Source organism: Cyanistes caeruleus, unplaced genomic scaffold (genome assembly GCF_971803275.1).
Source record: "Cyanistes caeruleus unplaced genomic scaffold, bCyaCae1.hap1.1 HAP1_SCAFFOLD_116, whole genome shotgun sequence".
Classification (NCBI taxonomy): Eukaryota; Metazoa; Chordata; class Aves; order Passeriformes; family Paridae; genus Cyanistes; species Cyanistes caeruleus.
The window spans coordinates 395,896-412,638 of NW_028255916.1; the positions used below are offsets into that span (position 1 = coordinate 395,896).

At 49.8% G+C, this 16,743-nt stretch overlaps 1 protein-coding gene across 1 annotated transcript; it reads right to left on the bottom strand.

Annotated features, from left to right (window-relative positions):
* Nucleotides 1-2,781: 2,781 nt before the first annotated feature.
* Nucleotides 2,782-16,257, bottom strand: LOC147646188 (uncharacterized). Its single transcript, XM_086873813.1, has 15 exons — nt 15,921-16,257; nt 14,224-14,261; nt 13,649-13,780; nt 12,032-12,166; nt 11,418-11,759; nt 10,882-10,971; nt 10,314-10,482; nt 8,771-8,834; nt 8,026-8,074; nt 7,535-7,647; nt 6,825-6,942; nt 6,302-6,401; nt 5,647-5,843; nt 4,161-4,298; nt 2,782-3,048 (listed from the first exon to the last, which is right to left on the bottom strand). Exons 1-15 carry the CDS (start codon nt 16,195-16,197, stop codon nt 2,947-2,949), a joined length of 2,064 nt encoding a protein of 687 aa, XP_086729939.1. The 5' UTR covers nt 16,198-16,257; the 3' UTR covers nt 2,782-2,946.
* Nucleotides 16,258-16,743: the final 486 nt, after the last annotated feature.

The following is a 16,743-nucleotide window of genomic DNA, read 5'->3' on the forward strand; positions in this document are numbered from 1 at the left end:
CCCCCAGGTGAAGCCAAGGCAGGGCAGGGTTGAAAAGCGCTGCTGGTGCTGGTGCTGCTGCTGGTGCTGCTGCTGCTGCTGCTGCTGCTGCTGCTGCTGCTGCTCTGTGCCAGAGAGCCCCGGCTGGGCAGGGCACGGCGCCCACGCACTGCGGGCTCTTCCTCCTGCTGGGCACACCTGGGAACAAGTCATGATGACTTTTGGGAAAAACAAGAGCTTTGTGGGGGCTGCACTGCTCCTCACACACTCAGGCCACCTACGGCACAGAGCTTTGGCCCCCAAAAAGGTAAACCAGAGGGAAACAGCTGGAAAAGGTTTCATTTCAACCTTTCTTACCTGCTCAACAGAAATGGCCAAAATGAAAGTTACCAAGCAGGGTGTGATCCCCACATCCAGCTCAGAAACAGTTAGAAAGAAGGCAATACTGTATTTCTGCACTGGCTGTGTGGGAAATCCCTTCCCTAACTTGTGCACACCCAGCAATCTCACCTACTCGTTTGTATCCATGGAACTAAGACATACTCAATACTTTGCTGAAGCTCACAGGCTAAACATTCCCCTAAATTATTTGACATATTTAAATCTCATCTCAGAATTTATCAACATGAGAGTAGGGCTGTCCTGAGGGTCTCTGGTCTCATTGTCATAGGTTCAGGAGGAGACCCATGCACAAAAGAACCCAAGACTCAGATGGGGTTGCAAAGCAAATTTATTCTATTAGTTGCAGTAGCAAATACTGCATACCAACCCCAGCATTCCCAAAAACCCGCTGAGCGGGAGAAGGAGCTGAAGCATCGTCCTCAGCGGGAGGGCAGGTAGGCAGTGCCCTTTCAGGACATCCCCTGCATCAAAACAGTGTGCACCTCGTCCTTCTCACCTCTCCACCCCAGACACAGGCCTTATATCTCCTGCTCAGGAGTGGCATTTTCCCAGTTCCAGCATCAGCTCCCACAGGGCCAGCATGAGATGAGGCCACAATGGCTCAGAATAGCGACTCCAAGCCAACAAGGCCTCCATTATGCATTGTTCCTCTTTCAAAAGTTAACTGCCCACCGACTGACCAATACATTGCTTCTCTTGCAAGGGTCAAGTTCCCACCCCTTAAACGATACAGTTTTCTTCATTGTCTTGTCAACCTGCTCAAACATGGATCAAATGTGGCAGGGCCTCAAACACGACTGCGGTCCCTGACACAATCTTTTGGAAACACCCGTTCCTCATCTTCTCCTCTGGATGTCAAGAGATTCCTAAAACCACTTTCTTCCTGTGAATGCATTCCAGCTACCTTCTTACCAGGACCACTCTCTTTATTCTCAAGGCTAAGATAGCCACTTGCAGACATGAATCACTGCAGTGGGGGAATACAGGGTTCAGCACTGTTTGTTAAAGCTAATGGAATTCACGAGCCCTATTTGTTACAGTTCAACACCTCTGCTTCCTTTTCTGGGAATTCAACACAAACTTATGGTCAGTAAGTTCTGCAAGTTCTCTTGCTGTGTGAGGCCACATTGTGTCTTTCATTCAGCAATTCATGAAGAAAACACCAATTGCCTACTGAGACCCTTCTGCTCCCTCCCAAATCACTACTCAAGAACAAGCCTCAGGCACATGCCCATAGTCCCTCTCTGCCAGCAGCTCCGAGCTGCATTGCACAGTGCTTGCTGTGCCCCAGAGAGCACCAAGCAGGCTGGCCTGGTGCCCCTGAATATTTCTGCAAAACCCTCTGCATTTCACACCTTTGCTGTGGCTCAGTGCAGAGCTCCAGGATTGCAGGCGCTTGGTCCCAGAGCTGTGTGAGGCAGTGGCTCGTGCAGATGTGCCCCAACTTGCTGTCAGTGCCTCACGCTGGCCTCGGTTCCCCTGGCAGAAATGCCGTGCCTGAAGGACACTGCCCTGTGCTGGAGCCTGCGGAGCAGCCCGGCTCCCTCCCCCTGTGCCCAGAGTGCTGCACACACTGCTGACCATTGCCAGGAGTTCCAGGGCAGGCGGCAGAAGAGCAGCACTGGTCAGGCAGGGCAGCAGCCCTGGGCTGCTCTTTGCCTTTCTCTCCTCCTGTGCAGACTCCAGACAGCCCATGGCACCAGTGTGTGCTGTGCCCAGCACGGCGCCGCTTCCCCTCAGGAGCAGCCAGCTGCCAGCTTGGCTCTGAGAGCGGAGGATTTGCCTGGGGCCAGCAAGAGGCAGCCAGGGCCAGGCTGCTGCCTCTTGCAGCTCCAAGGGCCTCCTTCCAGCCTGCCTCTGCCGAGGCTCAGGCTTCTCCGGGCTCTGCCAGGGCTCTGCTGGGGCTCCAGCCTGGCCAAGGCCGGGCCCGCTCTCACCTCACAGTCGCTGACAGCTTTGCACCACAGGAGACCTTGCACAGCACCCTCACTACTCTTTCTGCTTTCTCTCTTCAGCCAGACTCTCCTCCAGTCAAAGAGATTTCTCTTAGGGATACAAATCCAAGTGGCAGGAACCCAAATGTTCTCGAGTCACATCTGCACAGCCTGCATCTGCACAGGATGTTTGTGTTGCACCGCTCCTCCTTTGGTTTTTCCTGCAAATGCCATTGCTGTTTCTGCCTCAAATAGAAATGCCACAGCTGGGCAAAACTTGTCCAGTTGTCCATATTCCAAAGGCAGTGTGGTCTGGAGAGGATGAATGAAGAGGAGCCTTCCCCACTTTGAAACCGTAAAAAGAAGCCATCAATGTCACTTTCCACCTCTAAGAAAAAACTGACAATTCAGAAGGAAATGTTGAGCTTTCTCACAGGGTCAGAAGGAGAGAAATGTTCCAAAGGAGTTGAGATTTGAGAAATTTTATTTAAAATCCTACTCTACAATCCTACACTACAAACCTACACTACCATCCTGCACTACAATCCTACTCTATAATCCTACTCTACAATCCTACTCTATAATCCTACTCTACAGTCCTACTCTAAGTTGGTCATGGAGAAGACAGTTTCTAAATTAATTGTTGCATTCCTGCCTCCTCCTTCCACTTCTTCACTGCAACGATGAGAGGTGCCAGGCTGGACCCAGGCATGGCCGATGTTATAAATTGATGCTGCAGAAAGGAAATGAAAACAACAAGAAAGCATGATTTTTCCAATCTAAGAGCTTTAAAGGCAGGGGAATACTTTTTAAATGAAAAGGGGATTGAGTCAGAGTAGGTCAGGAGCATGGGGCAAGAGTGGCACAGGTAGGTGCTGGTAGGTGGCCCATCCCTGGAAATATCTGAGGTGTGAGTATCCTGATCTCTTGAAAGATGTCCCTGCTCATTGCAGGACACAGACTAGATGACCTTTCCATGTCCCTGTGTGTTAGTTTGAGATGAATTGACATTTAGGGAAAGAAGTAAGAAACCCCGCACGGAAGTGATTTCTTTGAGAGAAGCTGCTGGGAGCTTCCCCTGTGCCTGAGACAGGCCAATGGCTGGCTAGTTCTGAGAACTGACAACATTTTGCACCATTTAGAAATGAGATGCGCCTCTGTGATGATGCACATTTTGAAAACCACCAGCCCGGGCACAGGCCCTCTTTGCTTCCGGAGCCCGAAGGTAACGGAGTTCTGGTGAGGCCGGCCCTGCTCGCCCACGGCCTGTGCTCCTGGGGGAGGCCGGGCCAGAGCCCAGCGGCTCCCGGGCGGGGGATGGAGGCTGCGGGACCCCGGCCCCAGGCTGGGCCAGGCCACGGCTGCTGACATCTTGCCCACACTAAACCCTCTCCCCGGCGTGCAGCGACGGCTCCAGGCCGAGCCTCCCCTCCCAGCGGCTCCCGGGCAGAGAGAGGGGCTCAGCACAGCCTGAAATCCAACACCGTGACTGCCATGACCTGGGTGAGATTGAACCCTTTCACTGCACAGATGAGACCTTTCTTACTCTTGTGGGCCTGCTAATAAAATTTGTTATTCCTTTGAAGTTTGAAGCCTGTTTTGCCCTTCTCCTAATCCATAGCTCCCAGCAAGAAATGAGTAAGTGCCCTGGTGATTTTAGCCAGCGCTAAAATCACCGCACTCCCTGCCAGCCCAGCCCAGTCTAGGATTGCTCCCCACTGTCAGCTGAACAGCACCAAGGTTGGAAGGGAGGAGGATGGGGGCTCATCTGATGCCTTGGATTTCAGTGGAGGAGGAGCCCATCCCTGGGACACTGTTTCACCTGCAGCCCTTTTGGCATTTTACCTGCAGCAGCTCCTTGGCAGACCAGCGCTGCGCCTCGCCTTTCTGCAGGCAGCATCTCAGGAAGTCACGCAGCAAAGGCGAGAATTGCTCGGGCTGCCGCAGCTGTGGGGTCCCTTCTGTGGCTATGTGGAATTTAGCCTGGAGAAAAAGGAAACACAAGGCTCCACCTGCTTCTTTCCCATCTGGAACTGCTCTCCCAGAGCCCATTGTTCCAGCTCCACTCTGCAGTGGCAGTTTTTGCCCTGGCAGAGAGGCAGACATGACTTTCCTGTAGCATTTGGATGGTGGCTTTCCTGTATCATGAAAAAACCCAAGCCCCAAAGCCACAGCTTTGCCAGCATCCAGCAGATCTTGTCTTGGCAGCTGATTTCATTGCCTGCTCTAGTTAGTGGCAACTACATCAGCAAATACGTGTTTCCTTCTCAGAGGATTCCCAGCAGCTTGGCAGCCTTTTTGGAAGAGGGATTTTGCTGTTCTAACTAACTACTATTTCCAAGGATTCTTACATGAAAAGAATCTCTGCAGTGCTTGTTGGTCCCTTAAGCACAGCTGCCATAAAACAAAACTCATCAGGCTTTTTGTCCTGTTCTTGAAAATGATGGTAATTGGAAGAAAAGAAAGGAAATGCAGCAGGTGTTCCTCAGGGAAGGAAACAAACCTTTGGAATCTCATTTCCAACACAGACACATTAAGATGCCTCCACAAATGTATTGGGTTGAAAATGCCTGTTTGGGCACACAGGAGCCACCTGCAGCTCTGTCTCTCAGCACTCTGAAAATTTCAGGTTCCCTTATGTGGCAAAAGGAAAATATTCATGGTGAAATCAGAAGTGTCATCCCTGTGGTAAGCCTGTGCTGGTTGGATTCTCAAGTCAATGCATTAACGCTGTGCCCATCCCAGAAAGTGCCAGGAAACAAACAGGAGGTTTTGGCAGGCTCTCCCCGTCACCAGGCTCCAGCTTGGTGATATGGAGAAAGTGGCTTGGGTTAGGAAAGAAGGTGGTCACTGAGTGTCTCAGCAGCACTGCACAAGAAGCAGAAGAGACTCTGGCTTTACAGCCTCATCTCCAGGTTTCAGGCAAGTTTCCCTGTGAGAAGAATGGGGCTGCACTTCTTCTCTCAAAAGCACTGTTTTAGAAACTTGGTTTGCTTTGAGTTTCTTTGCTTCATTTCTGGAAAGATAACAGCAGCTCTGAGATGCTTGTTTCCTATTCTTGGGGCCATCTACACAGCCAAAAGAGCTGGAACGACTTGTAAGGCAAAGCAAAATGCTGCCTGAGAATGGAGATGGTTTGGGCGAGGTAAGGCTTGAGTTCCCCCAGTGCTGCAACCAAAGCTCCAGCAGATGCTGATGTGCTGCAGGGCCATTTGTAGAAGGGGCCTTGGTGGAAGTACTTCCAGCAGATGGCCATGGGATTTTGTGCAGTGAGCAGAGAACACGGGACAGGTGAGAAAGACAGCGGGATCAGAGAGTATTTGCTCCTTACCGATCGAGCAGTGAAACTGTCATAAGGAGTTTTTTGTTCGGCCATTTCAATTGCCACAATTCCAAAAGACCACACGTCCACTTTGGGGCCATATGGTTGACGCTTCACCACTTCAGGTGCCATCCACCAAGGAGTCCCGGTCACCGAGCACCGCTGATTTTGCTCAGGGGTGAGCTGAGCAGAAAGGCCAAAATCAGCTGAGGAGAAAGCAAAATACTCTTTTAATTTTAATACTCTCAATTAGGAAACCAAGCCAGAGAATTCCCCGGTAGAAGTTTGAGAATGTGCAGTTGAATTTTCTGTACAATACTCCCTGCTCTGTTTCCTTGGGGCTTTAGCCAAGGCAATTGGCTACTTCAAACACCCCCCCATTTCTTACACTTCCTCCAGCAGTGCCTTTTGTTTTCCTGAAGGTTTAGATTGCAGCTCCCTCCCTCTGGAAGGAACACACACAGACACACACAGAGCAATAGCACTCTTGGCTGCTTGTGGTTCCTTGTCATAGCTGTGTGCACCCTGCAACTGTGCCTTCAGCCCACAGCAGGGGGGACCCCTGCACTGCCAGCAGCAGCATTTTTGGGGAGCTGGCAGTCACTGAAAGCAGCCCCACACCCCCCATTCCTGGAAGGCTGAAGCTGAGCAAGAATACACTGACCCAGCTTGACAGAGCCGTCGGTTCTGAGAAGGATGTTGTTGCTCTTGACATCTCGATGGATCACGTGGTTGGAGTGAAGAAAATCCAGTCCTTGCAGGCACTGAGAGAGAAAAGAGAACCAGGGGGGCAAAAAGTAGTGCTGTGAGTTCATCGCACAAGAAAGGAAACAGCTGTGGAAGGTTCCCTTTGCAGGGGAATGGGGAGGAATGGCAGAACACAGCGCCATTGAGAGCAAGAGCCTGCTGCTCCCACAGGAGCAGAGCAGCACCTTTCTCAGTGGAGAACTGCAAATGCCAATGCACGAGACAGAGCTAGAATACAAGAGCAGGGGATAAGAGTACAGGAAGTGAGTCCAGGGAGTGTAGGGGCACTGGCAGACAGTTCCCTTGAGATGCTCTTGCTTGCCCATAGCCGAGCAGCAGCACAGAAACCAAGCTTGGCCCATGAAATCCCTCCCGTTCTGAGCCCCTGTTTCCCAGACAATGCAGCTCAAGGCCTTGGAAGCACAGATGGGATCCCTGACCTCCCGACTGACAGCTGCAATCTCTCCTTCAGACATTTGAATCTCATCGATGAGATCTCTCAGAGTGCCTCCGTCCATGTACTCCATCACCAGCCAGAGTTCCTCATGCACAAGGTAGCTGAAAAAAGGAAACAAGGCCATGCAGGTGAACATGCACGGCTAGGTTGGTTTTTCGCTTGAGTCTTGTTTCTGGGTCCCTTGGAGACAAGGGCAGAAGAAAAGGCATAGACATTGCCTCTAGGCTGTGCAGTGTTTGCAGTCTGTGCTGTCTCAAGGAGAAAGGCAGTTTAGGAAGAGCCCAGATAAAAAACCTGTCACGCATGGCATTTCTGGAAATAAGCACCTAGTCTTCCTGGCATGCACAGCAATGGAAAAGAGGGGCAACAATGCAAGGGCAATCCTCTCTTGGATGGTTCATCAGCATTTAAGAAACTTGAAAAACTCAAGCCCAAAGAACTGTGGAGGCAATGAACTTAGAAGGTATTGAATTCTTAAGATAGGGCTGATGCAGGGTTTTGAACAATTTTCAGTCTGCATTTGCCAGGGTGGATTCATGCAGACAAAATGCAGTCTCTTCCCATCCATTGGAGATAAGTAGAGAAATAATCATTAACAACTCTATTTCCTGCCAGTGACCAAAGTGGGTTTTTAAGCTCTCATGCTTGTAGTATGTAAACAAACATTCAAGGGATAGGACCTTGACCACTCACCTGGCTAAGTAATTCACGATCCTGGGACTCCTATTACTCTCCATGATCCTGATTTCATTCATGGTTAATATCTTCCTACTCACTCCTTGCACATTTATTTTCTTTATGGCCACCTCAAATGACATTGAAAAGGAGTAATTTGAGAAAATTGGTAGCATGAGACTACAACACACATGGAGGAAGTGATTTTGGAATGGCACAGCCAAGCTGAGCCAAAGTGCCTTGTGATTAGACCTCATCACCAGAGTAATTAGGGAGTGACATTCCAACAGCCCATTTCTCTGCTCCCTTGGGGGCCAGTTACAGGACATGTGGCCACTGGCGATTTGCCTTGTCCACAAAGCCTGTTCCAAGTGCAATTTGCAGGCTGGCTCCAGTCTGTGCTTCTTGTGCCTTTTCAGCACAGCTCTACTCAAAGCTCCAGCCACAGCTGTCAGCAGTGGGGAAAGGCCTGGAGAGCAGCAGAGGCTGCAGGGGCTGTTGACATTTACCTCTCCTCCTGTTGCAATGTCAAGTGCTCTGGAAACCTCTCCAAAACCCCTAGAAACAAAACAGCAGCAAAGAAAGGAGAAGCCATTTAGATCTTGCACTGAAAGCCAGTCCAGACAGGAGAGCTCTGCTGTAAATGCCTAAAAGCTGCAGGTTGCAGGAGGGGTCTGCCAGAAGGCAGATGATGCATTTTCCCCTCAAGTGCCTGGGCACTGGGCCTGTTCCTGAAGCCTTGGGCTTTACTGCCTCAGCTCCAAAAGGCAGCTTATTCCTTCATCTTGGCTATCAGCTTCTAAACTGTGCAATTCTAATCCTGAGCATGGAGTATTTCCTTTAGCAAACTCTTGGAGAGAAATGTTCCTGAGAACTGTTATCTGACAGCTCTCATTGGGGGTAGGTTGTGCTTTCAGGCAAGCAAGATTCTTCTCCTTTCATTAGTGTGGCCAGATGATTTGGAGACATCCAAAAATGTGAAGGAAATGAATCCTGAGCTGTCCCACACTTGAGAGACAAGCAGATTTACCAGGTTCTGTTCCTTGCTGCAGGCAAGACCTTGGCAGCATGGAGATGTCTTTGACAATGCCTTCTGAGCACACTTGACAAATTCTGGCCAGTACTGAGAGATGGGGCAGACTAAGCCCGCTGTCTAAACATGTGGACAACTTGTCTGACTTCCCACTTGATGGATATTCCACCAGTGAAACACCTGGCCCGTGGCTGTGTAGAAGTGACTGTGGTTGGACTCACCCACTGCCAAGACTTTCCAGTTCGATGTATTTTGTTCTGGGATTTTCCTTGTTCACCATTCTCCCTGAGGGAAACAAAATGCAAGATGCTGACTCTCAGGCAGAGATCCCAACTTGCAGGAGATGCCAAAGGCAGCCCCGCTGTCTGGGGCTCTGAACCCTCTGTGGTCAGCTGGGCAGCAAGCACAGCAGCAACAAGACAGGCAGTTGTGCAGTACAAATGGGCAGCAGAGAGACTGATTTTGTCCAGTCCTTGGAAGGAAATGAAGCGCAGAGAGCACAGCAGGGCACAGCACAAGGCTGGCAAAGGCCAAGCATGAGCACTGACAAGCAATGGCAAGAAGACACAGCCAGCCTGAGCCCCTGACAAGCTGTGGCCCCCGTTCAGGACACAACAGCATTGCCTTGGAGATCAGACACAGCCAGGTGCAGATCAAGGCCCTTTTGTGTCCCAGCAGGTGAAGGTAGACACCAAATCAGCTGGGATCTTTCTCAGCCCCACCAGGTCTTTTCTGAGAGCACAGCACTGGCAGCTGTTATGGGCAAGAAGCAGATTAAATGGGTTGTGCTGCAGAATCACAAAGGGCTTGATGTGTTTTCCCAGAGACTGATCTGAGCAGGGCTTGGGCCAATAGGTAGGATTCTAAGAGTCATGGGAATGGCTGGGAATCAGGTATGAAAAAGTGCCATGGATCTGAGGAATACACAGCACAGGGGCTGCAGGCTCGCTCCTGAGAAATGCCTGCAGTGCTGTTTTATCTGATCACACCACGTGGATATGTCTCTTGGACACATCTTTATAAAAATAAATCTGGGATATTAATTACAGATTGTGGCACAAGTATCTGTTTCTTCATTGTGGGCCCAATGAAAACATCTCTTGCTCTCTGTTTCTGCTGTCACCTGATGTTCTTGCAAAGGAGTCCTCACTGACAAAAATACAGCATTCTCATAAAAACCTTGTAGATGTAGTAGAGGCAATAAAAACAGTCCTAATAATGACACCACTAAAACCCATGGGGCAGAACAGCCCTTTCAGGATGGAGAAAAAAAAAACTCTACCAAAAAACCCCAAATCCGAAACCAAAAAAGGATAAAAACTGAAAACTAAAAACGAAACCCCAACAAAAAGACAAAACCCCAAATCCAATCAATATCTCTGAAGTCTTTTGGTTCTGACGACTGGTGGGAAGTCTGGAGTCTAAGGAGAATCTAGGAATCAAATATTCTGTTCAGTTTGGCCACTAGCACACAGAACTTGCATAGATCATTTGCTGTGCCACAGCCTTCTGCTGATCCAAGAACAATTCCTGCTGCTGCCTTTAGTGGCAAGGGAATGCCAGGCAAAGCCGAGCCAGTCCAAGCTGCCCTCAGAGGCAGCAGGAACAGCCAGAGCGCTCTCTCGCTGCCTCAGAGCACAGCAGTTCCTGTGGGGAGTCCTAAATGTCTCTGGGACACCAAAGTGAGGAGGATCATTTGCTACAGCTCTGCTGGCACGTGCACACAATACACTGTCCCTCAGACAAGAAATACACCAGACGTACTCAGTTGCTCCACGAAGTTTCCCAGGCTCTCCTGGAGCTGAGCAGCAGATGTGTCACTGCTGGAAATGGACAAACTGCCCCGGCTCCACTGCTCAGCTTGGGCAACAAAGGCTCCTTTAGATGCTGCTGCTGCTGCTGCAGCAGATTGAATGGAAGAGCCTGTGTAGATCTGAGAGAAGAAAGGAGTTTGTGTCAGAAAGCTGGCTGGCAGAGATTACCCCGAGTTCCCTTTTCAAATGCAAGCCCTTAGGAAGTTGCTGTTAGCCACATGCAAAGCTCATCAACTGGATTTTTTGGATGCCCACTTCTGGAACCAAATGGTCAAAACCCAAGGTTGGTTTTAATCAAGTTGATGGCCAGTTTCATATTCCATTTTCCTGGATTTTATGAAGGATGACTGCAACAACGACCATTGCACTTCCTCCCAAGGATCCCTTTCCCCCTCCAAGGGCTGCAGACACATTTGCAGCTCCTTGTTCTAATGTTGGAGCTCCTCCCCCTCAGTCCTCTTTTCCTGCACCATCTTCAGAAGGTGCTCAGCCTGCAGCACTTGTGCTTGGGACAGTACCTGTGCCTGCCGCCGACCTTGGGGCTCTTCATCAGCCGGCATTTGCTGGAAGCCTTCGCAGGCTGCCAGGTGAGATATCAACACGTCCACCTCAAGTCAAAGAGAACAAAGCAGTCAGAGACCACAGCTTGTCCCTGTGTGCCAAGGCTCATTGACTGTGAGCAAAGGGAAAGAGCAGGACAGCAGCAGATTCACCAAGGGATACAGACAGCTTGCAGCTTGTATTCCAAATCTGTCTGGGGGACTGTGTTCACTTGCAAAAAGCCCTGAAGAAACAAGGAGAGCAGGAGCAGGCCAGCAGGAATCCCTTGAGATGAGTGCTGGCAAAAGGGGCAAATGACTGGTGCCACTGTCCAGGGCAGCAGCTGAGATTGAGCACAGCAGGAAATGTCCTTCCAAACAGCTGGGATAGACACTACAGCAGGATGGCACTGAGAGGCATCAGCCCAGCCCCCTGCTGCTCTGCAGAGGAAAGGCAAGAAGGGCAGAAAGCACCAGACTGCAGTGACTGCTGTGCCTATTGCTCTTTCACTCACTCGATTTTCTAGAGCCTCTTGCTGCTGAGCGAGGAGATCTAATTTCTCTTGGATGATTCTCCTTTCTTCCTCCAGCCTCTTCTCCCTTGCACTGATCCTAGCCTCAGCTTCCTGCAGCTCTGCCAGAAGCTCCTCCTCGGAGGCCTGAGAAGAATGACAGAGAGGAATTTCCATGAGTGGAGTGTCTGCCACTCTTTCACTCACCTGGTTTTCTTGATTTCCTCTCTGCCAGGGGAGATCCATCTCCTCTTCGATGCTTCTGTCTTCCTCGTGCCTCCTCTTCACTGCCATGATGGCCCTCAGAGCTTCGGGCAGCTCTGCCTGGGGCTCTGCCTCGATGTTCTGTACACACAAATGGAGAGCAAGTGCCTGGGAGCTGCCATCAGGCTCAGCTTCTTCCTCCGTTTCAGCCTCAAAATCACACTCATTCAGTCACTTCTTTCTGCTTCCCTACCCACCTCTGCTTCCACTGTAACCTCCTGTCCCGCTGCTGATCTCTGCAGAGGCTCTTTGCTTTCAGGGCCTCTGGCACTCGTGGCCTGCTCAGTCCCAAGAGCTGCGTTTTATGCCCCTCTTCCTGCCCTTCACTCTGTCCCCTGCTGAGTCAGCCTTACCTGGCCATTCTCCAGTGGCTCTTCCACCTGCTGCCCCAGCTGCTCTTCCTGCTCTTGGGCTGGGAACAGCTCTCCCTCAGGCTGGCACGGCCGTCCTGATAAAACAATCTGCTCCTGCTCTTTCTCTGGATGGACCTGCAGAGAAAGCAAGAGAAGATGGGCTTCAGCTTCTCATCCAACATTTGTGGGCCAAGACTCAAAGACTGATGGGCTCCCACGTTTCCAAAGCTCTGTGCTGCTGCTCTCCTGCCTTGTTCTCTGCCCGTGGGGAAGCACAGATTCCAAAGGGACCCTGGCAGTGCAATCAGGGCCCATCTGGCACTGAATCTCCAACAGACTCTTGGGCAGCTGACAGGAAATGTGGGGCATTTCTCAAGGGCCTCCCTCCCCTTCTGCTGTGTCCTGCTTGTCTCTCCCTAGTGACTGACAGCCAGCCCTGTCCCACAGCTCCATCCTGGCTCTGCAGGGGCTTCCTGGGTGAGCTCAGCCCTTGGGAGAGACACTGCTGGAGTTCATGTTCTTTTCAGGCCTGCACTGCCACTCCTGCCCCTCTGACATCCACACTCTTGTTAGAAATCCTGCTCAGTCAGGAGACAAGGATGTGTGCAATTTGATCCTCTGCTGCAGGTCAGAGAGCCTCTATGGCCACCTCAGGATATGGAAGAGGACCAAGGTGTTTCTCCTCCCTCTTTTGTCAGCTGAGAATTCTGAGTGGCACTGACAGAGATCCTCAAAAGGCCCCAGCAACAAATTAATTGACACACCCCTAGGGATGCCAATGAAGGAAGCCATGGGTCATGTAATGCATGTATGACCAAAGTCACCAAAAACCACCTAAAACATGGAATTGTCCCACCTCAGTAGTACAGGCAAAAATTTATAGGTTAAACAGGGAGTGTCAGGACAGAAGAGGCAGGAGGAGGAAAACAGCTCTGAGGAGAAAAAACAACCATCTCTAAAGGGGTTCTTAGCAACACAAGACAGCGCTCAAGGACTTGCAGCTTTGCCCCCACACTAGGCTCCAATGCAGTTTCCAAAGCTGCAGACTTCACCACAAAACGTATCAAGAGAAACTTGCCACTTGTGGATTTTGCCTCAGAAGAAGGGTTCAGAACTACACAGTTTGTTTCTTTGGCCACACAGGACAAGAATGGCCGGCCACAGCTTCATGGACAACACAATCATCTCCTTGCAGCTTATCAAAAGCCAAAAGACAGGTGGCCTAAAAGACTCTGCAGAAGTGAAGAATTACTCAAGGAAACTGCAGAACACTTCTCCAGGTCATGCAGAGGTTTCCAAAAAGGGACAGCAAACAAAGCAAGCCCTGTGAGCCCCAGCAATGCCGTGTGAGCCCTTGGCCATGGCTTGGCAGAAGCCAAGAGACAGAGCTTCCCTGAGCCAAGCAGCCAGCTGCTCACCCGCAGGCAGCAGCGCTTTGGGGCCTCAGCACGACGGCTCAAAGCCCAATTTCCAGCTGCCACGGGATGGGGGAATGGCTGGGTGCTGGCAGGACTCCAGCACTCAGCATCCTCAGCCAGCAACAGCAAGTGCTGGCTGCTCAGAAACTTGCAGCTCTGCCTTGCACTAAAGACAGCAGCACCCAGCACTGGCACTTACTGTCTGGGCATGGTCAGGCTGGGCTGTGACCACAGCTGGAGGCTCGTGCTCCTTTTGCTCATTTTGCTCCTCTTTGGCCTCTTCTCCAGGAGCAGAGGGAGCCACAGCAGAGTCTGCTCTTGCTTCTGGGCTCTGTGGACAGATGGTGGAGTTAGGGACAGGCAGCTCCCTATCATTTAGAACCTTATTTCTCTTCAGCTCGATTTCTACAACCAGCTCTACCAAGCACAAATCATCAGCTTTGATAGCAATGGGATTCTAAGTCTCTGCAACTAAATCAAAATGGGTTAATTCAGCCAGGCTGCAAATAGCTCTGAATTAGAGAGTTCACCCTGGCTACTATCAGCAAGCAACGTTCTCTCTGCAAAGCTGAGCTTTGAGTGCTTTTAAAGCTCTTCAATGGAAAATTAGGAAATAGCCAACAATGCCTTTGCTATTGCTGTTGTAAACATGGAAATGGATCTTCTTTCAGCCCACCCAGCTGGCCCTCTGCACTCTACTGCCACAGGCCAAGCTCACAGTTCCCTGCACAATTCTGAAACACCAGGAACATCAAATGTTCCTTTCTGACTCACCTCAGGATCGGCACCTCTGAACACACGGCTCAGATGACCTGCAGTGGGCAAGGAAAAGGAACCAAATTCTTTGAGAAAACTGGAGAGAACCGTGGCCTATTTAGAACAGCATCTGAGAAGATCTCCCAGTCTACGTTTTCAAAGGTGTCCTGCTTGACTGGTGTGGTTTAAAGCAGCAACTGAAAAATCACTAGAAAACTTATTTATTTCTTGCTGTGAGATATGGATTAGAACAAGAGAAAAACAGGCTTAAAACTTAAATGGAATAAAGAAAGTTTATTGACAAAAACTACAAGAATAAGAAACGAGAATGAAACTTCCAGAACAACCCTTTTCTCCCCCACTACCCAACCATTCCCTTGTTTACATGACAACATAGAGACAAAAAAACTTTGGAACTTTGGTGTTTACAACAGTCCCAATTCCTGCTAGAGTCTTTTCATCAGTCTTTGTAGAGAAACAGAAGTCTTCTTCTGCTATCTATGGAGTTTCTCACAAGAAAATTATTTTTCTTCAGAGCTTTCTATTTCTCTGATGCCAGCTGCCGGGAAATCTGCCATCAGTTGTCTCCTCCCATTTCCCATCACTCTGAGGTGTGTTATGGGTCATGAGTCTAGGGATGTCATTTTTATGAATGAGTTATTCAAAGGCAAAAGTTCTCTTTATCTGTTTTTGTGAGCCCCCCTGGAAACAGAAGTTTTCTCTTTTTGCTTCTTAAAAGCCACAAATCTTCAACTATTACTTCTCCCGCTCTGTTCCAGCATCTCACAGTGTCACAACTACTTCATCATTTGCTCAAAATCCACACTTGGAAACACTCCATTCCTCCCAATATACTCTGTCATGAATTAAAGGCGGTTTTTTCAGAACACTACTGTCCATCTCCATAGCTTTAACAGAAAAATATTTCAGCTTATTAAAGCATCTCCTTATTTCTCTTCCCTCTCTCAATTTAATTTTTTTCTTCACTCTCTTTGATGGGTTGATGGTTGATCACTTCCTCTCCCTCTCTCTGGAAAAAAAGGATTAATCTGCAAGTCTCATGCAGGTAGTAAAAGAGTTAAAATCTTGCTAAAGCTGCAGATGTTGATGGTGTCAGGTTTCAGTTCAGTGGCAGAAACTGCAAACCAAGTCAGGCCGGCTCCGTTTCTCCCCCCACCCCGCCCTCTGCAGCCTTGTCCGGCCTGGAGGGGGGGAGGAGGCCGAGACAGAGCCCTGTGACCTCGTCAGAAGCCAGAAACCAAAGAGAGCAAGAAATTCCCGGCCTCACATCTTCAGGTGGTGTTCACAGGTTGATCTCACTTCTCAACAGTTAAAACCGCTGCCAATTCTCACCCATGGCCAGGAATTAGTCAGGAGAAAAAACTCCCATCAGCCTCCAGCAGTTTCAACTTCCCCAGCTCTCAGAGCTATCTTAAAAGTAAAGTCACCCCAAGAGATTGAGCCAGCAAAGTGAGGAAATGACAGACTCTGCTGCCACAGGCTCTCCCGTGGAGGGAACAGAAGCCCTGCAAATGCTGCCCGCAGCCCCCTGGCTACAGACACCCCGTGTTTTGCTGAAGGTGTTGACAGGAGCTTTACCAAACCAGGGGCATCCTCATGGTCTTTGTGTTTCAATAGCAACCCGGTCACTAAGAAAGAGCAGGGAGACCTACAAAAGCCAGCTCAGGTTCCAGCCAGGGAAAACCTCTACTTACGTGCCAGGTTGGTCAGATAATAGCCGGAATATCCGATGACATAAATGCTGCAAACTGCAACAGCGAGCTGCTCCATCACTGTAGCACTGCTGTGCCAGTTTGCACACTCTGCTCCACCACAAGAAGAAACACGGCTCCTGTCAGTGTGCAGCTGCCCACTGACAAACGCCTCAAGCAGGAGGATGCTCCTGCACTGAGCAAGCCCAAGAGCTGCTCTGACCCTGAGGCCTTCCGTGCACCAAGGCAACCTTGGGATGTCACCACGACAAGGTGGCATCCATGCCCTGACATCACAAAGCCAATGCTCTGCGCTGCTCTGGGAATTGATGCAGAGCAACACAACCTTCCCTACAGCAAACACAGAATTGCCTGGGAGCTTCTCCTCTGTCACAAAGGGTCACAAATCCTTTGGTGGGCTGTGGGAAATGGAAAGACAGAAACTTCCACAGATACTGAAGGGTTTCATTTACAGCCTTGGAAGGAGCTTGGATTCATGCAATGCTAAAGGTTCACAGACGCTGAGTCGAGAATTCATAAGCTTATGTTCCTATAGCTGCAAGTAAGAATATGCCATAAGTAAATAAAAAACTGCATTGAGTGAGATGGTGGAGAGATTTCAACTGTAATTGTGTGATTTTATAGAGTAAGCTATGAATCTAAATATTATCCTAAGAAGCACATGTGTGTAGGTGAGCTAGCAGTGTATTGGGTGAAAAGCAGACACAGTGCAGCAGAACTTGGCAAAGGTGAAAGGTGATTAAGTAATAATAAACCTTTTCAATTTAGTGCATTAGCCAAAAATCTCAAATCAGCGAATCTCAGC

What these genes read in the sequence shown, in the direction of transcription:
- LOC147646188 (XM_086873813.1), bottom strand. Translation starts at nt 16,197, where the DNA reads ATGCCACCTTGTCGTGGTGACATCCCAAGGTTGCCTTGGTGCACGGAA. An exon ending in AAGGTCGGCGGCAGGCACAG is followed by an intron (nt 10,483 to 10,881) that starts GTACTGTCCCAA and finishes TTCTTCTCTCAG; the next exon opens with ATCTACACAGGCTCTTCCAT. An exon ending in ATCGTGAATTACTTAGCCAG is followed by an intron (nt 6,943 to 7,534) that starts GTGAGTGGTCAA and finishes TCCTTTTTTCAG; the next exon opens with CTACCTTGTGCATGAGGAAC.